This window comes from Molothrus aeneus, chromosome 30 (assembly GCF_037042795.1).
Source record: "Molothrus aeneus isolate 106 chromosome 30, BPBGC_Maene_1.0, whole genome shotgun sequence".
Taxonomy (NCBI): domain Eukaryota; kingdom Metazoa; phylum Chordata; class Aves; order Passeriformes; family Icteridae; genus Molothrus; species Molothrus aeneus.
Genome location: NC_089675.1, coordinates 131,151 through 159,083, shown reverse-complemented (window position 1 = coordinate 159,083; position 27,933 = coordinate 131,151). Strand labels below are relative to the sequence as shown.

Here is a 27,933-nt window from a genome sequence, read left to right as displayed (position 1 = left end):
TCCCCTGTCCGGTACCGGAGCCCTGGCCCCGGTGTCCCCGGTGTCCCCCGGTACCTGAGCCCGGGCCCCGCTGCCACCCCCGCCCCTCCCGCTGCCGCCTTTTGACGGGAACCGGCGCCCTCGGCCCCGCCCCTGCCTGCGCGGCACCGCCTTGGTCCCGCCCACAGGCGCCATATAAGGCCAGAGATGGGCGTGGTCACGGTGACGGGGGTGTGGCGTCGCACGTGGGCTCCCGGTAGCGTGGGGGCTTTCCGGGAGGGTCCCGGCCCCGCTGCCCACCCGGGCCCGCTGCCCACCGTGTCCTTGCTGCCCACTCGATCTCGCTGCCCCTCGCTCCCTGCTGATCATCCAGTGCCCACCCTATCCTTGCTGCCCACCCCGTTCCCGCTGCCCACCCGACCCTTCTGCCCCACCGGGAGTGCCCCGCTGGCCAGGGCACTCTTGGGGTGCCAACGCCCGGTGCTCCGGGGCCGCCACCCCTCCCGAAAGCCCGGTGAGCTGCACCGGGACAGAATAAACGCCGCCGGTACCGGAGTGCCACCCCCAGCACTCCCGGCTCTTTGCAGGCTCCGGCTGCTCCCGTTGTCCCCACAGACCCCGAGGGTGATCCCAGCCTGGGGACCCGCAGGATACCTAGATTTGGCAGATCCTGAAGGATCTGAGAGTATTTGGGACAGAGCAAGAACCGACCTTGACCATCCAAAATCCTCTTATTGGTGACTTGGAATGTGGGATTTTTGGCAGAGCTAGCTCAGCCCACCCCAACCCAAGGACTGGGCACGCTGCACCCCCAGTCTAAAAAATCGGGATATTAGGCAATTTCCCCTTTTCCTTCCTCAAATCCCCACCCGGGGTGCAGCCACCTGCAGCACCGAATAAAGCAGCGAGAGGAGCTCCCAGAGAACCCCGGCTGCAGCTACTCCAGGGTTTATCGGGTGTCCCCTAAACCCAAAAGCCCGGGAGCAAACGAGCCCCCGGCGCAGCAGAGCCCCCGCAGCCGCGGGCACCGGGTTCAGCTGCCGCGGTTTGCGTGGGGAAAACGCTTCGAAATCGCCTTTAAATTGATTTAATGAGGCTGAGGAGGGGAAAACAACGTCTGGGAAGAAATGGGAGCTCATCAGAGGCAATTTCGTGGCGCGGAAGGATTTCGGAAGGGTGGGGAGTGGTGGAAGCTGCTCATCCCCATCCCGATGTTTTTGAGATCTTTCCATGATCTCTTTCCGTGCCAAAAAAAGGTCCCAAAAATCTCCCAAGGCTTTTCCCCACTGACACAGCCATGCACCAGACCAGCGGGACGCATTTTCCATTCAATTTTTAAACTTTTTCCCGGCAGGAATCTGTGCCCCCCGAGCTCCGGGGAAAGTTTGAGGAGGGTTTAAATTCCCTCCCTCTCTCCTGATTCCCTGCTGCTTTTCTGCCCTCAATCCACACGGCACGAGGGGTTTGGGGCCAAATCCCGGCTCTGCTCCGCATCCCCGGGACAGCCGGCACGGGCAGGATTCGGGAGGATTTAATTCCTGATTGGAAATTCCAAGAGCTGTGAGCGGGAGCCGCGTTTTTTGTGCTGCTCCAGCCTTGAAAAGGGGATCGGCGGGGCTGGGATAGGAGGAGGAGGATGGCCCGGGGATGTGGAGTGGCAGGAAGTGGGATCTCCAGATCTTCATGGAATGGTTTGGGCTCGGAAGGGACCTTTAGGATCGTCATTGCCACCCCGGAATTGTCCCTGCACGGGGCTTGGAGCACCTGGGAGGGCGGCACGTGTGGGACAAACGGAGCTGGATGAGCTCCAGGGTCTCCCAAAAAATCCCGCGATTCCACGATCCCGTTCCAGGGCTCAGAAATCCCTGAAGGACACACGGAAATGAGGGGAAAGCCTCAATCCGATATTTCCCTGTCCTTGGAGCAGCGCTCCCTCATCCCGGAGCTCCTCCGGGGGTGGGTCCGGGCTCGCCCCATCCCGGGAGAGCAGAGATTTCCCGGAAAGCGCTTCCACAATCCCGCCTGCTGGGTGGAGAAGGAGCTTTTCCCCCTTCCGCCCATTCCCGCTGGGTTTGGGGGCAGAAGAAAATTGGTAAAAACACCGGGATCCAGCCCAGGACGCGATAGGAACCGAGAGGAGGCTGTGGGGGGAATTTTCGGTTCTTTTCCTGCTCTGGGAATTCTCTGCGGGGCCGAGCTCATCCCGCAGCGCATCCCAAGGGACTGGCAGGGATTTCTCTTTTCCCAATCCCACTCCCTTCTCCTTTTCCAGCCCTTCTTCATGCCACAGCCCCCGGGACGGCGCGGGAAGGAAGGAGAGCCGGGAATTCTCCTCCCGCCTGAAATTTCGCTCCTGGGAAGGAGAGAAGAAATGATCCATAAAATTTCCATGGGACACGCACAGGCCGGGCAGGCGGTGCCCCTGGAGCTCACAAAATATTTAAATTTTGCCGTGAATTTGATTTTGATTGTTTGGGTGATTGGGAGAGGGAGGGATTTCGTTTTCCATCGGTTTTCTCTGGGGTGTGCCGAGAAAAAGTCCCACGGTAGGGAATTTATTGAAGGAAAACGGACCCGGGAGCTGTCGGATCTGAGGGGGAGGTGGGAGGGAATGGCCTGGGGGCGTTTCCCCAGAAATTGAGGGGGGCTGGAGGTGATGCTGGGCTGGACCGGGACAGGGGGGCTCGGACCGCTCGGGACCAAGCCGTAGCAGGACAGGGGGGCCCTGAGTGCTCGGGACCGCTCCGTACCGGGACAGGGGGGTTCACACTGCTTAGGACCGCTCCGTACCGGGACAGGGGGGCTCGGACCGCTCGGGACCGCTCCGTACCGGGACAGGGGGCTCGGACCGCTCGGGACGGCTCCGTGCCGGTGTGGGGCCGCTCCGTGCCGGGAGCAGGGCTCTCCCACTGGTGCGGCCCGAGTCTGGTCTGAGGGGCTCATACTGGGACAGGGATCCCCAAACTGGGGCTCATGAGCTCCATACTGGTTGCAGGCCCCCTTCCCCCTCGCATGCGCGCTCCGGACGGGACGCCTCCGCCGCGCGCACGCGCGCGATTTACGTCACGCCCCGCCCTGCCACACCCTGCCACGCCCAACCGGAACCACGACTTGCTTCTGCGCGTGCGCGACTCTGATCACGCCCATCACATGCAAATAAAGGGTGTGGTCAGCCTCCCCACCCCTGATAATTGGCTCTCTAAACCCCGCCCCCAGTGACGTACTACCGATCAGGTGGGCGTGGTATGAATAACTCCGCCCATCTCACGTGCGGAGCAACGGGCGGGGTCACGGCGAGCCCCCGCCCACCCCGTCTCGCGCAGTTGCCATAACGACGGCGGCTGCGCGCGGGGCCGGGGGCGGGGCCGCGGCGGCGGCGGCAGAGGGGCGCCCCCTGGCGGAGAGCGCTGAGGGAAGGGGTCTGTGAGGGGCGCGTCGGGACGGGGGGGCGCTGAGGGAGGGGGGTCCCGAGGGTGGGAGTCTGTGAAGAGGAAATTCCTGAGAGAGGGGGTCAATGAGAGAGAGCGTCTTCAAAGGGCGGTTCCTGAGGGAGGGGGACCTTGAGGATGAGGGAGTCTCTGAGGTGGGGTCCACAGCGGGGCCTGTTCCTCTCGGGGGCTCTCAGGGGCTCTGGGCTGTTCCTGAGGGGACGCGCCGAGCCCCGGAGCTGTGTTTTGGGGCGGGGAGATGCCGCTCTCTGTGGAGGAGGGGGTGCCTGGGCAGCGCTGGGTTTTGGGCGGCTGGAAATGGAGCCCATCAAGGTGTCCCCTTCTCCAAGGAAGCCCTTGTGGATGAGGACACTTTGTGATGGCTTTGGGACTGTAGCTTAGAAATGGCTCAAAACCCCCTTTAACAGCCCAGAGCTGCTCCTGCCGCCTGTCCCAGGTGACACGGCCGTCCCCGTCACCGCCACCATGGGCTCTGTGCGTTCCCTGTCTGCCGCCAGCGCCGCCCCGAGCCACAGGAAGGCCGAGGATGAGGAGGATGAGGAGGTGTTGGTCAGCCAGGAGCCCGTGCAGGACGGGGCCAAGATCCCCTACATGGAGTTCATGGGCCAGGACAGTGCCACCTGCCCCACCTGTCAAGGCACCGGCTGCATCCCCACAGGTGGCTGCTGCTCTGGGGCGTAAACACCCCAAAATCCAGCTCTAAACAGCAAAAAAAAAGTCACTTTTTATGTGTTATTCCCATGAAAGGTCACTTTTTTTATGTGTTATTCCTATTTTGCTTCCCAGAGCAGGTGAACGAGTTGGTGGCTCTGATCCCCTATGGTGACCAACGGCTTCGTCCTCAGAGAACGTAAGGGAGGAGTTCTTTTATTGCTTTAGTGGTTGTTTTCACCCCAAAATATAGGGTTTAAAGTGTGATTTTAAATATTTCTACCATGAGTACCACGAACCCACTCCCACCTTCCATCCCCTCACTGGAGTTTTGGGAGCAACTGAAAAAAGACCCCAAAATGCTGCTTTGGTTGCTCATTGCCCAACCCCAAATGTGCAAAGGGAGGATTTTTGAGCCATTTTGGTATTAAAAATGCGACAGCAGCTCTTGGGTGCCTCTTCCAAGGAAACCAAACAGGGGATGGGGTTGTTCTTTAAGAAATTAATCTTGCAGAGGAGGTGAAGAATTTAATTTTTATGGTTTTTTTTTTTTTCCCAGGAAACTCTATGTGCTGCTCTCAGTGTTGCTCTGCCTGCTGCTGTCTGGCCTGGGGGTCTTCTTCCTGTTCCCCCATTCGGTGCTGGTGGACGATGATGGCATCAAAGTGGTCCAGGTGTGGTTTGACAGGAAAAACTCCGCTGTCCTCCTGGCCATCACGGTAAAGTTTCCATGTATTTGGGAAAACAAATCCCCAGGGGAACGAGCCAGCGAGGTCAGGGCTGTTTTTGTCCCCTCCAGGCCACCCTGAGGATCAGGAATTCCAACTTCTACTCGGTGGCAGTGAGCAGCCTGAGCAGCCAGGTGCAGTACATGAACACCGTGGTGGGCAGGCAGCAGCTCACCAATGTCTCCAGCATCCAGCCCCTGAGGGACAAACTGGTACTGACTGGGAGAGTTCACCTCGTGATTTCAGTGCCCAGGGGCCACAGCTGCTTTTGCTCTGTGCACTCCCTCAGAAATGGGGTTGAAAGGTGATGAAGCTGCACTGAAATCTGATTTTTCCGCTCTGTTGCAGGTGAATTTCACCGTGAAGGCAGAGCTGGGTGGATCCCTGTCCTATGTGTAGTAAGGATTTACTGCTCCTTGGAGATACCTGGGGAGGGAGAGGGGTGGAGCTGCTTTGATTAAAATTTGGGAAATTAATTGTAAATCACTTCTCCTACTCAATTCCTTTGCCAGGAATTTTCTCAAGGTGCTGTGAGATGGTTTTGTTAACACCAAAGTGAAAAATACCAGCAGGAGCTGCCAAAAAATCCCAAATTCTTCAAGTTTCTCACTTGCTGACCAATTTCCTTGATCTTTTCCAGTTTTTTCTGCACTTTGCCCAAGGTGAAGGTCCACAACATCGTGATCCTCATGAGGTGGGTGCCGCTCCTGCTCTGGGTTCTCGTAACTCTTTTCCCACCTTAAAGATTCTGTTCTGTGGTTCCTGAATCCCAAGGGAATTCCAGCCACGGATTGGGGCCCCAGGGAGAAAATCCTACTTGGATTTTTCCCCAAATCCACCTCAGGGTCAGGTTTTAACCCAGCCCAGGATGGGTGAATATGGGGTGGAGCACACGGCTCCTTCCAGAGGCTGCAGTTCCTGCCATCCCCACCTTTTCACCAAAACCCACAGGAACTGGGGGGGTTTTTTGAGGAAAAGAGGAGTCTGTGATGAATCCAAACCTGTTGGGCTGTCCCTTTGCCCTGCCAGGACCTCGGTGAAGCTCTCCTACATTGGCCACAGCGCCCAGAGCGCCCTGGAGACCTTCCACTACCTGGACTGCAGCTCCAACTCCACGGCCCCGGCCCGGGGGACGCCCTGAGGGCGCCACAGGGACCTGAGCGGCTCTGCAGGGACAATCCCGGCACCTCCTCTGGCGCCCGGCCGGGGGTGCTCCTTCCCTTCCTTCTACCCAGGAATCTGGAACTTTCCCTCCTCAGCTGAGGGCTGCAATCCCAGAGATTTGCAGTGGTTTGCACCTCTTCTGGAAGCTTGGCGCCGTCAGGGTGTTCTGGGGTAAATGGATTTAATTTTTGAGAGTAAATGGGTTTATTTTTTTCAGGGGAAATGAGTTTGTTTTCCTGCTCAATGGTGGCAGCACCTCAGGACCCCAAAAAAGGGAGAATTCCCGCCTGGAATGAGCCTCTGTTACACCCTAGAAGGAGGCAAAGGAACCCAAGTCTTTGGAATAAACTTCTCCCTCATTTTCCCCCTGTGGCTCCGACCCCTTTGGCATCCAGAGGCTCTTCCCTGGGGTTTGAAATCCGGGAATTTGCTGCTTTTTGTGCTCCACTTCCCAAAGCAGCGGGGATTGGAGGGGGTTCTGTGGGAGGCTGGGATTCCAAGGCCTCCCTGCCGGGAGCTGGACATTCCTGCCAGCCGCTATCCCGAGCAAAACCCAGCTGCCAGCCCGGCCCCCGCAGCCCTTTGGCATTTTGCCCCTTTTTGGGAGGTTTTTTTCTGGAATTCCAGCCCTCCTTTCCCATGGGATCCGGGAGCCAGACACAGCTACATGGGAGGGGATCCTTCCTCAGTGGAAAAATTACTGGATTTTTGGGTGACAGTGGCACAAAATGCACACTTTGCTCCCTTTTCCAGCAAGAGATTCCTGCCCCTGCAGCATTTGTAGGGCTGAAATCTTCAATAAACCTGGTTTGGATCTTTCCATGTGCTGTCCTTTGTTTTTTTAAAGAAAAGCTCTGGATTTGTCCTAAATCCAGTGCTCTGCTGGAGTTGCTCCTGTGGTGTTTTTTGCCCAAAAATCCCTGTTCTGCTGATGGATTTCCACAGAATCCCAGAATGGGTTGGGGGGATGCTAAAACCCCTCCCCAGCAATGGGGAATCCTCTGGGAATTCCATCCTGGGGCCTCTCTTCCCTCACAGGGAGGAATTCCTTCCCAAAATCCCACCTAAACCTCCAGATCCCAGTGGGAAGCCACTCCCCATGTCCTGTCCCTCTGTCTTTTATCCCAGGTCTGTCCCCAGCTCTCCTGAAAGGTTGCCCTGGAACCTTCCCTTCTCCAGGCTGAAAAATCCCATTTTTCCCAGCCCTTCCCAGGGATTTTTGGGGGAAAATGAGGGGGGAAAGAACTCGACCAGGTGCCTGTTCCCAGCTGGGACCATGCCCAGAATCCCAATCCCAACCTCCTTCCCTGGTGACCAATTCCCACTGAGTTTTCCTTTTTTTTTTTTAGGAAAAGGAAGAAATCCCAAACTTTGCTTTTTCTCCATTTTCTTCCCCTCCTGGCTGGGTTTAATCCTGATTTTCTGGGGGTCTCCCCTCATTCCCTTTTCCCCTCTTTGCCCCCAGCCCCATCCCACTTTTCCAAGGATCCTGGAGGGTTTTTTGGGGAGCTGCCCCCAGGAGGGACCCCCGAATTTTCTGCTTGGCTGCACCAGGAGGGGAAAGATTTGACCCCAAACCCTTGGTGCAGAGCCCCCATCGGTAGGAGAGCGTCTCAAAGGGCACTTTTGGGTGGAAAATCCTCTTTAATCCCCCAATCCTCCTTAATGAATTTCCCCTGCCAATGTTTTGGTGCTTGGCCACAACTGGCAGCTGCTGCACTTGAAGCTTGGAGGGTTTAAAACTCAAATTCTGCCCCAAAATGGCTTTTTTAAAGCTGTTTTTAAAAATCTTTTCGAGTTATAATTTCTCCAAGAGAAGCTTTGCCGTCCACAGAGGCAAAAAGAGGAGTTTTGACCCAAAAGAATTGGGGTGAAACTCAGGAATTCTACACCCAGGAACTGCCTGGGGCCTCTTGCAGGAGAGATCTGAGCAGGTTTGGGGCTCTTCGGGGTCACTGGGCTGATTTTTGTCAAGATCATTAAAAAAATCCCATTTCTGAGCTTTTTGCTTGTAATGAACAGCCTGGCGAGGAGAGGAATTTCCATGTGGGATTTTTTGTTGCACAGCAAGAGTGGAGTCTCCTACTTCCAGTGCTGCAAAACAGCCCCAAACTTGAGATTTTGCAGGTAGAAAACAGGATAAAATTCATGGGGAGGAGAGGACAGCCACCCCTTGCCCTGGTGACACCGTGATTGTCCCAGTCCTAATTATAGGACTAATATATAATTATTCCTAATTATATAATTATTCCACAATTAACCTCCTGCTTTCCCAAAAGTTTCTACTTCAAAATTTTTCACTTTCAAAGTTTTCCTTTTTTTTGGCTTTTCTGGGGGATTTCGCCCCCCTCTTCCCCCTTAGCTTGAAGTATCCCAACCCAAAAAATGTGCAGTTTTAACCCAAAATGAGGATTTTTTCAATAGGATTTTTTCCCAACCTAAAGAACTTTATGGTGGTTGAAATGGGGAGGAAATATTTAAATTACTGCAAACACACCCAAAAAAAAAGAGACTCAACTCAACTTTTACTTTCGACCAAAAGTTTTTTTTTTTTTAGATTTTTTTTCATTTTATACCAACAGATGTTAAAAAATACAGACTTGTTTGACAAGAATAGCACCATTTTTTGATTTTTTGTGTGTTTTTTAACTCATATTATACATGAACACTCCTGCTGAGGGGAAAGGGGAAAATTCGGGGTGAGGAGGGGATTTTTGATACCTGGATTGGTGAAATCCCATTTTTTTTTTTCAGGGAAAAAGGGATCACTGACATTCCCACCTCCACCTGACCTCAAAAACAGGTCTTCCAGGAAGACAATAAATAAATATTAATGGGTTTTTCCTTTGATTCTGGTGTTGGGATGAGGTGGTTGCTCCCTGATTCGGGGTGAGCCCTTTCAGTGCAGAACTTCTCAGCTCCTTTTTGGGGTGGATCCCGTTTCTTGTGGTTTTTTTTCTTTTTTTAAGGAATTGGGCTGGGCTTTTTAAAAAAACAAAAACCAAACCAAACAAACAAAAACCACGACAACCAAAAACAAACAACCACACCAAAAAAATCCTTTTTTTTTTTACAAGAAGCAGACGGGGCCGAGGTCGACCCCAAACTCCTGCTCGGGTCCCCCAATGTCCATAGGTGCAATGTCCACGATGGGCAGGCGCGAGGTCTTCTGTGAGCGGTACTCGATGACAGTCCTGCCCCACTTCCCTGTGTGTTTCTGAGGGAAAAACGGGCAAAAATGGGGTCATTTAACCTGTTACATCCTCGCCAAACCCTTCAAATCCCAGCTGGAACCCAAATTTGTCATCAGGCATAGAGGCAGGGGTCCCACTTCTTGGTGTGTTTATAAGGAAAAAAAATGGGTAAAAATGGGGTTATTTAATCCTTCAGAACTCAGTTTGAGACCAAGTTTATCATTAGCATCGGAAAAATGGTGTTGTTTAATACTCCAGAACCTTCCCAATCTCAGTTTGAGCCCAAAGTTATCATTAGCATCGGAAAAATGGGGTTATTAATCTCCTAGAACCTTCCCAATCTCAGTTTGAGCCCCATTTCATTGTTAAACCAAGAAGGGCCACGTTTCTCAGTGTATTTCTGGGGGGAAAACACTGGAAAATAGGGTTTGGAGTCCCCATCCCTGGAGCACCACAGCCAAATCCTGGCCGTGGTGACACTTGGCGACAAGATGCTGTCCCCTCGCGGGTTGATGGCACTTGGTGACAAGATGCTGTCACCTCCCAGGTCGCTGTCTCTGAGCTCCCAGGTTCCTCCCCATGTGGCGAACCCCGCAATTTATGGATTTCCCCTGATTTCCCCCCTCTCCCTCCCAGCACGCACCGTGCAGCCGTCCTCCAGCACGCTGTAGGTGAACCTGCTGTTGCCCTCGGCGCGGATCTCGACGTCGTTGGAGCCCTGGATGAGCAGCGCCTTCCTCAGGCTGCCCGACTCCTCGTCCAGGTAGGCCACGCTGTTGCGGCAGTGGTAGGTGACGTTCTGGGAGCCCTCGGTGGACAGCAGCCTCAGGAAGGTCATCTGGATGTTGGCCGTGTTGGCCGCCAGCTCCTCGGTGCCGTAGCTGAACTGCAGGGGGGAGGGAGGCCTTCAGACGGCTTTTTTGGGGGATTTTGGGGGAATTTCCACAGTTTGCTTTCCCAGACCTGGAAACTGTCATGGCCTGATGCCAAGATTTCCATGAAAGTCTCTAAACCAACTCGTTCTGGTACAAAACCCATCAATTTCACCCCAAGGAAGGACATCGCTCCAAGTTTTCCTTAAAATCCCTAAATCCACCAATATCTGATCCAAACCCTATCAATTTAACCCCAAAGAAGGACACCGCTCCAGGATTTACATAAAGTCCACTGGATCAACCAGTTCTGATCCAAACACCCGCTAAGTTTCAACTCCAAAGTTTCAGTAAAATCCCCTAAATTAACCGTTTCTGATCCAACAACCACCAGTTCCACCCCCAGGATGGACATCAGCTCCAAGATTTCCATATAATCCTCAAATCACCCAATATCTGATAGAACCACCAAAAATTCCACCCCCAGGAAGGCAATCGGTTCCAACTCTTCTGTGGAACTCCAGCCCCTCTTTCCCCTCCGTGCCCATCCCAGACACCCACGTGGAAGCCGCCGTTGATGGTCTCGCCGAACCAGACATGCTTCTTCTCCTTGGCCTTGCTGCTCCACCAGTTCTTCCTGGGGATGCTGCCGGGGCTGGGGTACACGCACGTCTCCCCCGTGGCCATGTTGCAGAAGACCTTGATGGCGTCCAGGGTGCAGCCCTGGTTGGGGTCGATCCAGTAGTCACCTGTGGACAGAGGGCACGGGGTCAGTGAGTGACCACCTGGTGGTGGGGTCAGCGAGGGGGTCAGTGTGGTGAGTGAGTGACCGCCCATGGTGGGGTCAGCGAGGAGGTCAGCGTGGGCCTTGGTGGCCGGGAGGGTGGTGGAGGAGACAAGGAGGAAGGGGGGGACACGGGGATGGACACAGGTATGGACACAGGGCTGGACACAGGGCTGGACACAGGGCCGGAGCCTCTCACCGCTCTTCCAGTCGGGGTGGCAGAGTTTGATGTCTCGGCAGGTCCTGGCCGGGTTCTTGCGAGAGCCCTCGGGGCTGCGGATGCTCTCGATCTGGTTGTTGAGGGCCTTGAGGGTGGCGTCCACCTCGGCGTCGTGCGGCCGCAGCCCTGGCGCCGCCTCGTCCGCCCGCATGTAGCGCCCGGGGTCAGGGCCCTTCTCGGGCTGCCCCAGCCCCGCGAACGCCGACATGTCGATACCGGTGCCGGGGGGCCCGGGGGGGCCGGGCGGGCCAGGGTTCCCGGGGGGGCCCTGCGGGAGGGAGGAGCGGTCATGAGGTGATCGCCAAGGCTTGGATCCCTCTGACCCCCGCAGGATCCCTCTGACCCCCGCAGGATCCCTCTGATCCCTGCAGGATCCCTCTGACCCCCGCAGGATCCCTCTGTCCCCCACAGGATCCCTCTGATCCCCGCAGGATCCCTCTGGTCCCTGCAGGATCCCTCTGATCCCCGCAGGATCCCTCTGTCCCCCACAGGATCCCTCTGATCCCCGCAGGATCCCTCTGATCCCTGCAGGATCCCTCTGACCCCCGCAGGATCCCTCTGGTCCCTGCAGGATCCCTCTGTTCCCTGCAGGATCCCTCTGATCCCCGCAGGATCCCTCTGACCCCCGCAGGATCCCTCTGATCCCTGCAGGATCCCTCTGACCCCCGCAGGATCCCTCTGTCCCCCACAGGATCCCTCTGATCCCCGCAGGATCCCTCTGGTCCCTGCAGGATCCCTCTGATCCCCGCAGGATCCCTCTGTCCCCCACAGGATCCCTCTGATCCCTGCAGGATCCCTCTGATCCCTGCAGGATCCCTCTGTTCCCCACAGGATCCCTCTGATCCCCGCAGGATCCCTCCCTCGCAGGTTCCCTCTCTCTCACAGGTTCCCTCTCCTCTTGGATCCTCTCTCCCCTCCTGGATCCCCTCTGTTCCCCGCAGGATCCCTCCCCTCCCGGATCGCCTCTCTCTGGTGTCCCTGCTCACCGCCGGGCCGGGCTCGCCGCTCCTCCCGCGGGGTCCAGGGGGCCCGATGGGTCCGGGCATCCCATTGGAGCCGTCCTTGCCTGAGGGGCCCACTGGGCCGGGGGGACCCTGAAAAACCCCAAAAAGGGCTCAGGGCACAGCAGGGATGGGGCTGCCACCTCCAGGTGTGGCACCGGTCCAGGGATGCCTCCTTTTCCCTTTTTCCCCCAAAATTCCAGGACTTACCCTGGGCCCGGAGGGACCCGCAGGTCCGGCAGCACCCTGGTCTCCGGAAGGACCCTGGGAAGGACGGGAGGATGGAGGATTTGGGATCCCGCGGGAGATGTGGGATTGGGGTGTGGGATGTAGGATTTGGGACATACAGGGGGCAGTGGTCCCAAATCCCGGCACTTACGGGGGGCCCAGGCAGCCCCTGGAGCCCGGTGAAGCCCCGGTGCCCCTTCAGGCCGCGCTCTCCAGCCTCGCCTGCCTCGCCTTTGTCACCGCGCGGCCCCTGGGGACCCTGCAGGGGGGACACGGTGGGTCAGGAGTGGGGGTGATCCCAAACCAGGGTGCCAAGCTGCAACCCCAAGCTGGGATCCCTAACTGGGATCCTAGGAATTCCACAGTTCCAGGTGGGACGCACTCACCGGCATCCCTCGGGCGCCAGCAGGGCCGGAGGGACCCATGGGACCCTGAGCACCCTGTAGGAGAAAGGAGGGCAGTCAAAAACAGTGGGAATGGGATTTGGGATTTGATGTGTGGGAATGTGTGGTGTGAGATTTAGCATTCCCAGCTGCCCAGGGCACTGCAAGTGTTCCTGGTTTTATCTCCTGGGGTGCCCAGCTCATTCCCAGCTCCAGCTCCTGGAGCTCCCAGGAAGATCCCAAACCAGGAATCCTCAGGAAGTCGCTCGGAGCTGCTCCCGGTGCCATTCCCAGATGATCCCAAACAGCTCCATGGCGTGGATTTGGGATGATTCCCAGTAATTCCCGTCTCCCCCCATCCCGAGGTGTCCCACTCACCGTCTCTCCCCTGTCTCCCTGTTTTCCAGTGGGTCCCACGGGGCCAGGAGCGCCGGGAGCGCCGGGAGCGCCGGGAGCGCCCACGGGGCCAGTCTCACCACGATCGCCCTGGGAACAGGGAAGGGGCTCAGGAATTCCGGCTCTGGGATGGGGCAAGCACAGCATAATGGGAATTCCCAGGAATTCCGGCCCTTGAGAAATACGGGATGAGCTCACCTTCACTCCTGCCGCCCCATCCCTGCCCGGGGGTCCATCAGCACCGGGATTTCCCTGGAAAAGAGGAGGAATTCAGCTTTTGCCTTTGGGATGGGGGGGAAAACTCCTTTATCCAGGCGAATTCCTATGGGGAAAACGTGCTGGGATTTTCTGGGATCAACCTAAAGGCTGTCTCCACCCAGGGTCAGCCAGGGATCCATCCTGACATCCATGTTCCTGGACATTCCTAAATTTCTTACCTCCCGTCCAGGCTCTCCGGCTGGTCCAGTCAGCCCAGGGGGTCCCACGGGCCCGGGGGGTCCCCGGTCACCGGCAGATCCAGGTGCTCCCTGTTTTCCAGGCTCTCCCTAAAAACCAGGAAAACGCCCTCATGAGTGAGGATGGGTGGATTGAGGGAATCAGGAGAGAGGGAGGGAATCCAAACCCTCCTTGGCCATAAACTTTCCCCAGAGCTCAGGAGGCACAAATTCCCGGTGGGAAAAAGTTAAAATTTGAATGGAAAATGCGTCCTGCTGGTCTGGTGCATGGCCGTGTCAGTGGGGAAAAGCCTTGGGAGATTTTGGGACATTTTTTTGGCATGGAAAGAGAATCCCAAAAGCACCGGGATGGGGATGAGCAGCTTCCACCACTCCCCACCCTCCCAAAATCCTTTTGCGCCACAAAACTGCCTCTGATGAGCTCCCATTTCTTCCCAGATTTTGGGATTTTTTTGGTGTTTTGGGTTTTTTTTGTGTTTTTTAGGGTTTTGCTCACCGAGGGTCCGGGCAGCCCTGGAAAGCCGCGCTCACCACGCTGCCCTGGGAGCCCCACGATGCCGCGCTGTCCTGCCAGCCCCTGGGGGCCGGGGGGCCCGTCCGGACCCTGCGGGGACACAACGGGAGGGGAGGGCAGGGGTCAGCGCCATTCGGGGGCTGGTGAGGGGCCGGGGGTGCTGTCCCCAAATCCCAAATACCGCGGGGCCGTCCTCGCCGGGCTCGCCCTTCTCGCCGGGGGGGCCGGCGGGGCCCTGCAGCCCCGGGTCCCCCGCTCGGCCCGGGGGTCCCGCGTCGCCCCGGGCGCCCTTGGGGCCGTCCTTGCCCGCGGAGCCGGGGGGTCCTGGGGGTCCAGGGTTACCCTGCAGGAGAGATCGGGGTTAGAGAGAACTCGGGAGGGGTTTCCATATTCCTGATCCATCCCTGAGCCATGCCTGATCCCATTCCCGATCTATCCCCGATCCCAGCCCTGGCACTGCTCTGGGATTGGGGAGCACTGGGGATGCCTCTTGGGAAGGGCTGGGCAGTGGCACCTGGGGGTGGCTTTGGTTCGGGGACATCGTGGGGAGCTGCCCGGCCTCCGAAGCTGGGGGCAGCAATCCTGGCTGACCCCGACTGGCCTGAGTGATCCCAGAGCTTCCCGAGTGATCCCGACTGTCCCAAAATGAGCTGTTCCCACATGATCTCAGTTTTTCCCCAGTGATCCCAACTGACCTGAGCAATCCCTGATCTTCCCAAGAGATCCCAGCTGCTCCCATTGACCCCAGTTCCCCTCCAGTGACCCCAGTTCCTCCCCAGTTCCCCCCAGTTGCCCCCAGCTCACGTTGGGGCCGGGGGGTCCGACGCGTCCAGCGGCTCCAGGGAATCCGGTGGCTCCCTGGGGACGGAGGCAAGAGGGGGTCAGACCCGGCTCCTCCTCCACTCCCCTCCCCCCTCCCCATCCCCTCCCCCACCCCACACTCACCGGGGGTCCCTGAGCACCCCGGGCTCCTTTGGGACCGGTGACACCTGTGGGACCCTGGGAAGAGGCAGAAAATCAATCAGGACATGCAGGACCTGGAGATTCCCGGGATGAGGGACCCCCACAAGGGCTCAGCCCCAATACTGGGGGTCTTGGCTGGACCCACCTGTGGTCCAGGAGCCCCGGAGGGACCCTGAGGCCCGGGGGCTCCGGCGTCACCCTTCTGGCCAGGCTCGCCTTGCTCGCCCTTGGCTCCGGGCTGGCCATCAGCACCCTGGGAAAGAGCCATGGTCAGTGGTCAGCGGCCACTGGGGAAACTGGGATGGACTGGGGACAGAACTGGGATGGAGTGGGGGCAGAACTCACCGGGGGTCCGGCAAATCCGGCAGGGCCAGGGGCTCCGGGCTCTCCGCGCTCTCCCTGTGAGGGAAACGGGGTGAAAATCAAGGGAATGGGGCCAACGTGGCACTGCCAGTACCAGGGGGGGGACAGATGGCACTTACGGGGGCACCACGGGCTCCAGCGGCTCCAGATGGGCCGGGGGGGCCAGACTCGCCCTGGAAAGGAAGGAAAGGAAGGGGGAGTTGTGGGGGATGGAGATGGATGGGGTCTGTCTGGGTGGGGCAGTGTGGGGCTGCCCCAGGGATCGGGTGGGATCTGCCCCAGGGATTGGGTGGGATCTGCCCTCGGGATCAGGTGGGATCTGTCCCAGGGATCGGGTGGGATCTGTCCCTGTGGGAGCACTGGTGGGGTCACCTCGGTCTCACCTTCTCGCCGTTGGGGCCAGCGGGGCCGGGGGGGCCGATGGGACCGGTCAGACCCTGTGGGGACAGAGGGGACAGTGAGGTCACCAAGGCCCTGGGTAGCCACCATGGACATCCCTCACCGACCACCGTGAAGAGGAGGCCACCAAGAACATCCCTGGATGGCCACCATGGGCACCTCTGGCTGGCCACCATGAGTGTCCCTGGCCAGCCACCAAGGATATCCCTGCTGACCACCATGAGTGCCCTTGACCGGCCCCCTCCCTCCCCATCCCTGTGCCACTCACGCGAGCTCCGTCCTTTCCGGGGGCTCCCTCAGGTCCTTTCTCTCCAACGTCTCCCTGTGGGGTGGCACAGGGCCAGTGTGAGCCCAGCTGAGCCCTGGTGGCACTGGTGGCAGCCCGTGCCCTCCATGTCACCGTCACTCACCCTGTCCCCCTTGGGACCGGCGATGCCAGCGGCTCCTCTCTCCCCGGGCATCCCCTGCAGCCCCGGGGGGCCCTGGGCGCCGTTGGGGCCGGCGGGGCCGGTGGCACCCTAAAGCAGCAAAGGGACATTATTGGGGTGTCACCCCCGCGGTGGCACCGCTATCGGCGCTGTCCCCTCCTTGTGTCACCCACCTTGGGTCCGTCGGTGCCAGGAGTGCCGGGGAGGCCACGGGGCCCCTGCAGGCCCTGGGCGCCGGGAGAGCCGCGCTCGCCAGGGAAGCCGCGCTCACCCTGGGGACAGAGGGGACAGCTCAGCGGGGACACGGGGACACCGTGGGGGTGGCACCAGGGGGTGGGGAGGGCACTGTCCCATGCTACCCTGGAGGGACTGGAATGAGGACGGAACCAGCGTGGATTTGGTGGCCCCGGATGGGGACAACCAGGCCCTGGGACTGTCCAAAGTCCCCGTGGGATGAACATGTCACCAAATGGGAGCACAGGTGACACTGACACTGGCCCCTCAAAGCCCCCCAGGTGAGAGGTGACACTTACCCTGGGACCCACAAGCCCGGGGGCTCCGGCTTCTCCAGGAACGCCCTGTGGGAAGGGGACAAACGGGTTTGGGGTCAGACCTGAGGGATTTGAGGGCTCTCGATCCCACCTGGGGGGGACTGGGGAGTCTCACCTGGTCTCCGGGCTTGCCACTCTCGCCGGGGGGACCTGGTGGCCCTGGCAGTCCCTGGGAGGGGACAGGAGCCATGTGAGAACAGTGACAGCAGGACCCTGGGGGCTGGGGTGGCATCACCCCAAACCCCAAACCCCAAACCCCAAACCCATGAGCTCACCTGGAAGCCGGAGGGGCCGGGGGCTCCTTGCTCTCCCCTCTCCCCTGCCGGGCCCTGTGGGATGGATGCTGCTCAAGGACCCCAAAAACCTTTGGGATTTCAGACTTCCCCCACCCCAAGATTTTGGGGATCCCACAAAGCCCCAGCACCACAGGGGCTGGGGATTTGTGGGTTTTGGGATCCCCCAGCAGATCCAGGGGGGCTTTAGCCCAAATCTGGGGTTTTTAGCCCCAGTCCTGAGCTCGCCCCGTTGCACTCACAGCAGGTCCTGGGGGTCCGGCAGCTCCGGTCTCTCCATCCTTGCCAGGAAGTCCCTGAGGAGATGGGAAACTGAGCCCCAAATCCCATAATGCCTATTTCCCCCCTTCCCGTGCCTCAGTTTCCCCCTTTGGGGGCTTTTAGGGTGGGGTGGCACCAGAAAGTGAATTTTTGGGGTTTGTGTGACAGAAAACCTCACCCTCAGCCCCGGTGCTCCAGGAAGTCCTTTTTCACCAGCTTTTCCAGGCTCACCCTAAAAAAGGATGGAGGATTTGGGGTTCCAGCCCCAGGGAGAATTCCCGGGTATTTTTAGAGGGAAAGAGGTTCTTACTCACATTGGCACCTTTGGGACCAGGGAATCCCATAACACCAGGCTGGCCCCGAGCCCCCTGGGGGCCGGGGGGTCCGGGACGCCCATCCTCACCGGGGGCACCCTGTGGGGAGGACAGCGGGGTCAGTGGGGACAGGAGCCCACCCCAAACCCCAAACCACCTCAAACCACCCCAAACCCCAAACCACCCCAAACCAAACCCGAACTCCAAACCACCCCAACCCCAAGCCCCTTTTGGGGTGTCACTCACTGTGGGGCCGACTTTGCCTTGGGGCCCAGCGTCCCCAGGGCGTCCTGTGAGACCCTGTGGGGACAAAAAGGGTTTGTGGTGTGATCATGACCCCATGGTCGTGGGGTGACCCCAAAGGGCACCCCAAAGAGCAAGGAACCCCAAGGAGGGGTTTTGGGAACCCCTAATGCACCTTGGGAATCCCAAAGAGCATCTGAATTAGCAGAGAGCATCTTAATTAACCTCAGAGTTTCTTAATTAGCACCAAAGAGTGCCAAGAGACCAAAAAAGGTCTTAATGCCAAAGGGCATCTTGGCTAACTCCAAAAGGGCCTTATTGACCCTGAAAGCTCCTTAAACAACCCCAAAAGCACCTTGAACAACCCTAAGAGCACCTTATCAATCCCAAAGCACCTTATCAACCCCCAAAATCTCCTTAACCACCCCCAAAATCACATTATCAACCCCAAAACCACCTTGACCACTACCAAAATCTCCTTAAACCAACCCCAAAATCACCTCACTGACCCCAAAATCACCTTGACCACCCCCAAAATCAGCTAATTGACCCTAAGAGTGCTTTAACCAGCCCAACCCCCCTGATCCATCCCCCAGACCCCCAGGTACCCCCGGTCCCGTTTTTGGGGTCGCTGCTGTCCCTCACCCTGGCTCCAGGCAGGCCGGGCTCTCCGGGGCGTCCGGGGTCGCCGGTGGCTCCTTTGGGGCCGGCCAGGCCAGCGGGGCCACGCTCGCCCGGGGCCCCCTGCGGAGGGATGTGGGGTCAGTTTGGGGTATTTGAGGTCAGTGTGGGGTCACTTGGGGTTGTCACCCCCGGGACACCCCCGGTGTCCCCAGAGTCCCACCTTGGGGCCGGCCAGCCCGTCCTGTCCGGGGAAGCCGCGGTTGCCGGGAGCTCCCTGTGGGGGAGGATAAGGACTTGTAAGGTCAGGGGAGGGTTTTAGGGCTGAGTAAAGGATTTTCGGGATTGGGGTCAGTTTTTTGGGATCAGGGTTATTTTTTTGGGGTCAGGGTCAGTTTTTTGTGATCGGGGTCAGTGTTTGAGGTCGAGGGCACCACAGACCCTCTCTCCAGGTGGCCCCAAAGGTCCAGCAGCTCCGGGTTCTCCACGGGCTCCTCTCTTCCCTTCCTCCCCGGCCGGTCCGGGGGCACCCTGGGGTCCTGCGGGGCCCTGAGGGCGAGGAGGAAAAGGGGTCACAAGGAGCCTTCATCCCCTCCCTGGCCCCCTCGGGGACTAAACCCATAAACCCGAGTCCCCTCGTGCCCCCCCATCCCCGCTGGCGCCGGGCGCGGCAGGGCCCCATTGATGGTGCTTAATGAGGCGAGGGGGGAATGTCCCCAAGGGGGGGGACGGCCCCACGGGGGGACAATGAACACTGCGGCCATTGTCCCTCTGTCCCCCGGCCACTGTCCCCCCGCGGGGAGGGCGGGGGGGACGCTGCTGCCCCAAGGGGCCTTGTTAGGGGAACGGCTCGTTAGGGCCGAGAGGCACCGGAGGGGAGAGAGGGCCCAGGGTGGACACTGGGACGGACACTGGGGTGAGATGGACACTGGGGTGGACACTGGGACGGACACTGGGGTGGGATGGACACTGGGGTGGACACTGGGATGGACACTGGGGTGGGATGGACACTGGGGTGGGATGGGCACTGGGATGGGCACTGGGATGGACACTGGGATGGACACTGGGGTGGGATGGACACTGAGGTGGGATGGGCACTGGGATGGACACTAGGATGGACACTGGGACGGACACTGGGGTGGGATGGACACTGAGGTGGGATGGGCACTGGGATGGACACTAGGATGGACACTGGGACGGACACTGGGGTGGGATGGACACTGAGGTGGGATGGGCACTGGGATGGGCACTGGGGTGAGATGGACACTGGGGTGGACACGGGGATGGACACTGGGGTGGGATGGACACTGAGGTGGGATGGGCACTGGGATGGACACTAGGATGACCAATGAGGGGCTGGGACTGGACACTCCATGGACAGTGAGGGCCAGGGCTGGACCCCCAGCCGGGGGCTCTGGTGTCCCCCAGCCCCACTCACCGTCTCTCCCTTGGGTCCCTGCTCGCCTTTGAATCCCGCGATGCCGGGCTCGCCCTGAGGAGTGGGGACAGAGTACAGTGTCCCCACAGCTGTCCCCACCCCATCCCTGGCCTGGGCTCCAGGTCCTTGTCCCCATCCCATCCCATCCCCAGGGTTCCTTTAGGGGTCAGGGCTGGGTGACCCAGGGGTGACCCAGGAGTGACCCGGGGGTGACTTTGGGGAGGGGACACCCAAAGGAAAAAGGTGTGAAGGGGGCGTGGCCTGGGTATAAAGGGGCGTGGTGATTCGCTGGTAGATGGGCGTGGCCAAAGGGCGTGGCGTGGTCAGTGTCCGGGGCGCGGTCACCGGCATGGCCGGGTCCCGGGGGCACATCGGGGGTCTCTCACCGTCTGTCCCTTGGGGCCCAGCGGGCCGGTGGCTCCCTGGGGTCCAGGTGGGCCGCGGGGGCCGGGGAATCCTGGAGCGCCAGCGATGCCTGGAGCGCCCTGCGGACACCGGGGGACATCAGGGACCCTCCACAGCCCTCAGTGTCTCCAGCGTCACCAGTGTCCCCACCTCTGCTGGCAGTTGCTGTCCCCCTGCAGCTCAAATCCCACCCTGTCCCTGCAGCCCCAGGGTCCCCCAGCACCCCCCCAGTGTCCCCACACATCTCTGTCCCCCAGCGTCCCCCATCCCTGAGTGCCCCACGACCCCCAGGGACCCAAATGTCCCAAAATCTCAGCGCAGCACCTGCTCCTCACCCCCGGCCCAGTCCCTGTCCCCACAGCCAGGGGCTCACTGGGACATCCCTTTCCCCATCCCTGTCCCCGTCCCTGTCCCTGTCCCCTGTCCCTACTCACCGCCGATCCCTTGGCTCCGGGGATGCCATCGGTCCCGGGGTTCCCCTATAAGCAAACCTCGCTGAGCTCCGTGCCTCAGTTTCCCCAGATCCGGCCTCGTCCCCGCCGCTCCCAGCTCAGGGCACAAGGCGGGGGGACAAAGCCACTGGGGCGAGGGGACACAGGCACTTACGGGGGCGCCGGCGGGGCCGGGCGAGCCGGGGGTCCCGGATTCCCCGCGGGGTCCCTGGGCACCCTCGGGTCCTCGCGCTCCGGTGGGACCCGCTTCACCCTGAGGGGGAGGTGACCGAGAGGGTCAGGGGTGACATCGGGACCCTGCTGTCCCCACCGGGACCATCCCTGTCCCCTCACCTTGGAGCCGGGGGCGCCGGGGAAGCCGGGGGCTCCTGCGGGGCCGACGGGACCCTGGGGGCGAGAGCAGCGTGAGGGTTCCCCCAGGCTCCGGGGGGCCGTGAGGGACCCCCCTGTCCCCTCGGGGGAATGGCACAAGGGCGGGGGACGTGCCAACCCCCCCTGCACTTACGGGCGGTCCGGCCGGGCCCGGGAGGCCGTCGTTGCCACGAGCGCCCTGTGGGGAGACGGTGCCGGGGGTGAGGGGGGGTCCCCGGGGCGGGGATCGGGTCCCCCCTGCCACTCCCAGGCGCCACTGGCGCCGCAGGTGCCACCGCACTCACCGCAGCGCCCGAGGGGCCCGGGCGTCCTCGCTCTCCGGGCAGCCCGCGGGGACCCTGTGGGGACAGAGGGTGACACGTGAGGGTGACAGAGGTCAGGCCGGGGGGTGCTGGCCCTGGCCGAGCCCACCCGGCCGTGCCTCAGTTTCCCTCTCGCAGCGCGCACTCACCATGGGGCCGGGGGAGCCGTTCTCGCCGGGGGAGCCGGACTCGCCCTGCGGGGAGGGACACAGGTGACACAGGGCGGGGACGGTCCCCTGGTGCCACAGGGACAGGCACCGGAGCCAGGGGACCGCCACCCCAGCAGGGGACAGCCCCTGCACCCCGGGAACTGTCCCCAGCCCCAGGCACTGCCACCCCCCTTCACCCATGAACTGTCCCCAGCCCCAGGCACTGCCACCCCCTCTCACCTTGGCTCCAGGTGCTCCCGCCTCTCCCTTGGCGCCGTCCAGGCCGGGGTAGCCCTGGGGACAGCGACACGGCGGGGGTGTGACAATGACAGAGCCGCTCCGGGTGACGCGGGGACGGGGAGGGGACACGGGGAGAACACGCACTCACCCGGTGGCCTTTGACTCCAGGCAGGCCGGGGGTCCCGGGGAAGCCACGAGCGCCCTACGGGAGAAGGGAGGGTTGGGGACTGGGAAGGGACAGCGGTGGCTTTGTGGCGGGGGCCACCGGTGCCACGCTCACCTGGGGGCCGGGGGGGCCGCGGTCACCGGATTTCCCGGGTTTGCCAGTCTCGCCCTGCGGGGAAAACGGGATTTTTGACGGGTTGGGGACACAAAAATGTCACTTTTTGTTCCTTCTCAGCCCGGCTGCCACCGCGGCTGAATGTCACCAGAGTCCCTTTGTCACTCACGTCGTCACCGGGTTTGCCAGGAGGTCCCGGAGGTCCCCGTGGACCCATCGGACCCTGCAGAGGACAAAGAGGTGGTGATGAGCGGCACTGGGGGCTGGCAGTGCCCGGGTTTGGGGACGTTTGGGGACACCTGGGGACACTCACAGCAGCGCCAGGCTCGCCGGGCTCACCGGGGTTGCCTTGAAATCCTTGGGGACCCTGGGGGGACAAGGGGACATCAGCGGGGGTGGCCCCAGCCGGCCCGGCCAGCCCGAAATGTGAGGAGGGGGGCGATACTTACGGGGGAGCCGGAGGGGCCGGGGGGGCCGCGGGGTCCCATGGGGCCCTGGGGGAACACAGCGATGTCACATGGGGGGGACACCGGCTGGCGACGCCCCCGAAGCCACCAAGGACCCCCCAAAACTGGGGGTTCCAGAGGGGGGTCCCAAATGGGATTGGTTTGCACGGGGCTGGGGAGGGGTTTGGGGCTGTGGGAAGAGGGTTAGGCAGATTTGAGGGGAATTGAAGGGATCTGGGGGGGTTTCATGGAAATTTGGGAGGATTTGGGGGGATTTGGGGGGTTTTTGGGGTGCCATTACCATAGGTCCCTGCATGACGCCCATCTGAGCCCCTCCAGCCTTCTCATCAAAGCCCCCAGCCATCTGAGCCGCGAAGTTCTGCCAGGGAAAGGAGGCTCAGCGCCCCGGAGACCCCCCAGAAAACCCCAAATTCCCCTCAGAAAAACCCAATTCTCATCAAAATTCCCCCAATTCCCATCAAAATCCCTGCTACTGCACTCAAAACCCAAATTCCCTCAAAACCCTCCCAAATTCCCTCAAAACCTCCCCAAATCTCCTCAAGCCCCCCCAATCACCTTAACCCCCCTAAATCCCCCTCAAAACCTCCCCAAATCAAGCGCCCCCAAAATCCCCTCCAAACCCTCCTCAATTCCCACCAGAGTCCCATGAAACCTGCACAAATTCCCCTCAGCGCCCCAAAATCTCCTCAATTTTCCCCCAAACCCCCCAGATCCCATCTCCCCTCCCCCCGAATACTCACCCCTCCCCCGAGGCCGGGGGGTCCCGGGGGTCCGGGGGGCCCGGGGGGGCCGGGGTTTCCTGGGGTTCCGGGCTCCCCATCCCTGCCCCGGGGGCCGGGGGCGCCCTGGGATGGGGGGGACAAAGAAAGCGATTTTGGGTGAGTTCTCAGCAGATTTTTGGGTTTTTTGAGGGAGGTCAAAGAGGATTTTAGGTTTTCACAGAGGATTTTGGGAGGGTCACAGCGGATTTTGGGTATTTGAAGGGACTTTTAGGGGTTTTGGGGGTCCCTCTCTCTCACCTTCTCGCCCTTCTCGCCGCGGTCCCCTCGCTGTCCCTGCTCACCTGCGGGGCCCTGGGGGGGAAACAGGAGGGGGGAGGGGGGTCAGGAGTCCCCTCCCCCCCTCCCGCCCCTCCCCCGCTCTCCCAAACCCCCTCCCCCAAAAATTCCAGAGATTTCCCAGCCTGGAGCTGCTCCCACCTGCGGGCCCGGGGGTCCTCGGGGTCCTACGACCTGTGGGGACACAGAAGCGGCGGCATCAGGGCTGGAAGGGTCCCAGCCCCTTTGTGGGGTCTCCCAGCCCCGCCCCTCCCACCTCAGCCCCTTTTTGGGGTCTCCTCCTCACTCACATCTTTGATATCACCGGGTTCACCTTTCTGTCCCTGCAAAGAGAAGCCAAGGGTGAGACCCCAGAACTGCCCCAAAATTCCTCTCTCTGACCCCCCCGAGGGCCCAAAACTGCCCCAAAATTCTTCTGTCTGACCCCCAGCGATGAGCACAAAACCACCCCAAAAGCCCCCAACGCAAAGCAAAGGATGAACCCAGAGACCTCAAAACACCAAAACCACCCCAAAATTTGGGACAATTGCCCCCAAATTCACTCACCTTGGGGCCAGGCTTCCCTGTAGGAAATAAAAAAAATAAAAAAAAAAAGAAAAATAAAGAGAAATTAATGGGGGGGGACACAAGAATTTGGGATGGGGGCAACACGAGGTGGCTCCATCCTGGTCAGGCTGTTGGGCCAAACTGGGGGGCACTGGGGGCTCCCCCAAAGCGGGGCCAGCAGCGAGGGGCTCGAGGGGGCTTTTCGTACGGGTTTGGAGGCATTTTGGGGGTGCTCAACCCTTTAATCCCCCCCAGCTGGGGCAGGGAAGGGTTAAAAAAAGGCAACTTTGGGGGTTTTGGAGGTTTGGGGGAAGCGGGTTTAGGGTTTTCCTTCACTTTGGGGTGAAATTCCACAATTGGGAACCCTGCTTGGGGCTGTCTGTGGGGTTTCCATTCATTTTGGGGTGCATTCCCACAATTTCGGGGGATTTCTACCAAAGCCCGTTTGCCGGGGGTGCAAAATCCCCTCCTACCACCCTTTCCCCCATTTTTTTTCTGTCTAAAACCCCCCAAAACCTCCAAATTTTCAACCAGGGCTAAAAACCTCAATGATTTTTCCCCTGGGGCTGATTTTTCCCCGTTGTTTAGGGGTGAAGTTGCCTTTTCCCTGCGCTGCTGCATGGATGGCGCCATCCATGGCCGGGTAATTTATTTATTAATTCTCTAATGAAGGCAAATAAATAAATTACAACCGCTGGGCTGCTCGGTGGGGCAAATGGGGCAGCACTCTCCGAAGGGGATCTCGGGGCTGGGGCAGTCCCGCAGCTCCTCGCACATGATCTCGTCGCACAGCACCGTCCCCGTGTCGCACACGCAGATCCGGCACGGCTCCGGCTTCCACACGTCCTTGTCGCTGTAGCGGTGCCCGTCCTGCAGGCAGCTGCCAGCCTCGGCTGCGGGGACAGCGCGGGGACAGCGTGGGGACAGCGCGGGGGGAGGCGGTGGCACTGCCAGGCTCGCTGTGAGCGCGGCGGGGAGGAGGGGGACGCCAGAGGGGCCCCGCAGCCCCCGGTGAGGGGGGACAGCTCGGGGACAGCTCGGGGACAGCCAGGAGCGGGGTGGCGGCGCTGCCAGCCCCGTCCTGCAGGCAGCTGCCAGCCTCGGCTGCGGGGACAGCGCGGGGACAGCGAGGGGACACGCGGACCAGGGGGATGGCACTGCCAGCCTCGGCCTCATCACCAGGAGGAGGAGGAGGAGGAGGAGGAGGAGGAGGAGGAGGAGGAGGAGGAAGGGGAGGCCAAAGGAGCCCGGCACCCCCGCAGTGAGGGGACAGCGCGAGGACAGCCAGCAGGGGGTGGTGGCACTGCCAGCCCCCCTCTGAGCCCCCTCGGGGACACAGCCCCGAGCAGTGACACCCCCCGGGTGTCCCCGCAGCTCTGGTGGCACCAGTGTCCCCACGGGCTGGGGGACAAGGGGCGCTGGTGTCCCCAGGCTGAACTCATGGGTGACCCGGAGGTGCCCGGGTGCTCCTGGAGGGTCCCGGGGGTCCCCCAGGGTCCCCAGGAGGTGCCTCGGGGTCCCCAGGCTGCACACCGGGTCCCTGGGGTGTCCCAGGTGTCCCCAGGGTCCCTGGAATGTCCCCGGTGTCCCCAGGGATATCTCCAGGGCTGGCCCTCAATGCACCCCCTGTCCCCAACTGGACCCTGTGACCCCAACCGGACCCTCTGTCCCCAGCCCGTTCCTGCTCCAGGTCACCGCCCACACCCCCAGCTGTCCCTCTGCCCCCTCACTGTCACCTGCGGCCCCCATGTCCCACCTGTGCCCCTCAAGCCATCTCAAACTGTCCCCTTCCTGTCCCAGGCTGTCCCTACTGTCCCTACACTCCGTCCATGCCACACACCTGGACCCCAAACTGTCCCCCAGTGTCCCCACCATGTCCCCCCCGCCCGGCCTCATGCCATCCTCCAGTGTCCCACGCTCCCTGCCCCACCTTGTCCCCCCACTGTCCCCCAGGCTGCCCCGGGCTGTCCCACTCTGTTCCACTTCATTTCCCACGGTCCCCCGATGTCCCCAACTCCCCTCGTGCTCTCCCTCCCTGTCCCCCAGTGCCCCTCCGTGCCACCAAGCTTGTCCCACATTTCCCTGACACTTTCCCCGCTGTCCCCCCTCTCCCCCGCGCTGCTGTCCCCGGGACTGCCTCGAAACTTTCCCCCTTTGTCCCGTGCCTGTGTCCCCAGGAAGCCCCCGATGTCCCCACGCAGCCCCCGGTGTCCTCAAACTCCACTCTGCCCCCTCCCCGCCTCACTGAAACTTTCCCCGTCCATCTCACGCTGTCCCCCAACGTCTCCAAGCTGTCCCCCGATGTCCCCTCGGTGTCCCCAGGCTCCGAGCCGTCCCCCCCGCCACTCTGAAACTTTCTCTGTCCATCCCAAAACGTCCCCTAGTGTCCCCCGATGTCACCTGCTGTCCCCCATCCTCTTTCTGTTCCATCTCCCCTCTGTCCCCATTGTTCCCCGCTGTCCCCTCGCTGTCCCCCCCCCTCCCCTTCTCCAACTTTCCCTCAACGTGTCCCCCTCGCCCCCCCCCGGCGATGCCCCAAAAGTTTCCCATCCCTCACCGCTGTAGGTTCCATCTGTGTCCCCGTTCTGTCCCCTCTGTGTCCCCGCTCTGTCCCCGTTCTGTCCCCTCTGTGTCCCCATCCCCGCCACTCACGGAGGTCTCGGTCCTGCGCGGCGGCGGCGGCGGCGAGGCAGAGCAGGAGGAGGAGCAGGAGCCCGGGCCGGGGGGCGGCTCCGGGGGCCGCGCCGGTGGCTGCGGGCTCGGGGCGGCGGGAGCGGCGCCCGCCGGGGGCCGGGCGGTGTCCGGGCATGGCGAGGCGGCTGCGCCCGATCCGCGCCCGGGGCCGGCAGTGCCCGCTCGGCCCCGCGGCCCCGTTTAAGTCCCGGCCCCGCCGCCCCCCGGAGCTGTAATCCGAGCCGGGCCGGCCCCGCCGGGCCCCCCGGACCTTCCCCCGGTGGCTCCGGACCCTCCCCCGGCCCCCGAGCGGGGCCGGCCCTCCCGAGCCCTCCTCGGGCCCCCCGAGCCCTCCCCCGGCGACCACCGGGGCCAGAGCGGGCGGAGGGACCCGGGCTCAGGGGGGCTGTGGGGTCTGGGGGCTGTGGGGTCTGGGGGCTGTGGGGTTTGGGGGCTGTGGGGTCTGGGGGATGTAGGGTTTGGGGGGATGCGGGGGGTGAGGCGGCGCAGCCCATCCCATCTCATCCCATCCCATCCCATCCCATCCCATCCCATCCCATCTCATCCCATCCCATTCCATCCCATCCCATCCCAGTCCCATTTTCCCATCCCATTTTTACTCCATCCCATCCCACTTTCCCATCCCATTTTCCCACCCCATCCCCATCCCATTCCCGGGTCCTGGGAAAACCGGGATACCCCCGACCCCGCCCCGGGATGGGACCCCCCCCCCCCCCAGCTCCGTCCTCCCCCGCCTCCCTCGCGGTGTCCCCGAATCCCCGCCCCCCTCCGGGGCCCCCCCGGGCCCAGCGCGACCCCTCCCCCTTTCGCTGTCCCCATTCCCGGCGGAATTCCCGGCGCCAATTGTGGGATCAACGGGGGGACACGGGGAAACCTCCCCGACCCCAAACCCAGCGCAGACCCACCCCCAGATTGCCCAGCCTGGATAGGGACCATCCCCTTCCCCTTCCCCAAATTCCCCCAAATGCTCCAGAAAACTCCCCCAAGTTTTTGGGAGTTAGGGCGGGATTTGGAGGGGGGGGGATTTGAGGGGTTTTGGGGGGAATTTAAGGGAGGTTTGAGGGAGTTTTGGGGGA

General features: G+C 61.1%; 2 protein-coding genes across 3 annotated transcripts; one reads left to right on the top strand and one right to left on the bottom strand.

Moving 5' to 3' along the window:
* Positions 1–3,372: 3,372 nt before the first annotated feature.
* On the top strand, positions 3,373–6,791 carry TMEM106C (transmembrane protein 106C). 2 transcript variants are annotated; one of them, XM_066567703.1, is made up of 8 exons: positions 3,373–3,398; positions 3,836–4,086; positions 4,215–4,278; positions 4,639–4,798; positions 4,879–5,019; positions 5,156–5,205; positions 5,448–5,501; positions 5,837–6,068. In XM_066567703.1, the coding sequence occupies exons 2-8, from the start codon at positions 3,894–3,896 to the stop codon at positions 5,946–5,948; spliced, it is 774 nt and encodes a 257-aa protein (XP_066423800.1). In that variant the 5' UTR covers positions 3,373–3,398; positions 3,836–3,893; the 3' UTR covers positions 5,949–6,068. The 2 variants fall into 2 exon arrangements, with proteins under 2 accessions (XP_066423800.1, XP_066423801.1); XM_066567704.1 differs by lacking the exons at positions 4,879–5,019; positions 5,156–5,205 and having other exon boundaries at positions 5,837–6,791.
* Positions 6,792–9,041: 2,250 nt separating this feature from the next.
* On the bottom strand, positions 9,042–26,972 carry COL2A1 (collagen type II alpha 1 chain). The gene is made up of 54 exons (XM_066567549.1): positions 26,816–26,972; positions 24,856–25,056; positions 24,164–24,180; positions 23,908–23,940; positions 23,759–23,791; positions 23,579–23,632; positions 23,300–23,404; positions 22,840–22,917; positions 22,542–22,586; positions 22,406–22,459; positions 22,262–22,315; positions 22,093–22,146; positions 21,961–22,014; positions 21,813–21,866; positions 21,573–21,617; positions 21,406–21,459; positions 21,255–21,299; positions 21,083–21,136; positions 20,904–21,002; positions 20,732–20,776; positions 20,279–20,377; positions 19,893–19,946; positions 18,896–19,003; positions 18,678–18,731; positions 18,479–18,577; positions 17,837–17,890; positions 17,591–17,689; positions 17,455–17,508; positions 17,258–17,311; positions 16,998–17,051; positions 16,838–16,891; positions 16,705–16,749; positions 16,345–16,443; positions 16,154–16,261; positions 16,012–16,065; positions 15,728–15,781; positions 15,464–15,517; positions 15,327–15,380; positions 15,127–15,234; positions 14,964–15,017; positions 14,823–14,876; positions 14,200–14,361; positions 14,001–14,108; positions 13,487–13,594; positions 13,248–13,301; positions 13,032–13,139; positions 12,657–12,710; positions 12,422–12,529; positions 12,253–12,306; positions 12,028–12,135; positions 11,021–11,309; positions 10,599–10,786; positions 9,809–10,051; positions 9,042–9,188 (listed from the first exon to the last, which is right to left on the bottom strand). Exons 1-54 carry the CDS (start codon positions 26,970–26,972, stop codon positions 9,042–9,044), a joined length of 4,533 nt encoding a protein of 1,510 aa, XP_066423646.1.
* Positions 26,973–27,933: the final 961 nt, after the last annotated feature.

Bases quoted from the DNA above. Each gene is read 5' to 3' on its own strand.
- TMEM106C (XM_066567703.1), top strand. From the start codon at position 3,894: ATGGGCTCTGTGCGTTCCCTGTCTGCCGCCAGCGCCGCCCCGAGCCAC. The intron at 4,087-4,214 runs GTGGCTGCTGCT...TTTGCTTCCCAG, and splicing joins CACCGGCTGCATCCCCACAG to AGCAGGTGAACGAGTTGGTG. The intron at 5,020-5,155 runs GTACTGACTGGG...GCTCTGTTGCAG, and splicing joins AGCCCCTGAGGGACAAACTG to GTGAATTTCACCGTGAAGGC.
- COL2A1 (XM_066567549.1), bottom strand. From the start codon at position 26,972: ATGCCCGGACACCGCCCGGCCCCCGGCGGGCGCCGCTCCCGCCGCCCC. The intron at 21,137-21,254 runs GTAAGTGCAGGG...TCTCGCCCCCAG, and splicing joins CGGGCCCGGCCGGACCGCCC to GGTCCCGTCGGCCCCGCAGG. The intron at 10,052-10,598 runs GTGGGTGTCTGG...TCCCCCCTGCAG, and splicing joins CCATCAACGGCGGCTTCCAC to TTCAGCTACGGCACCGAGGA.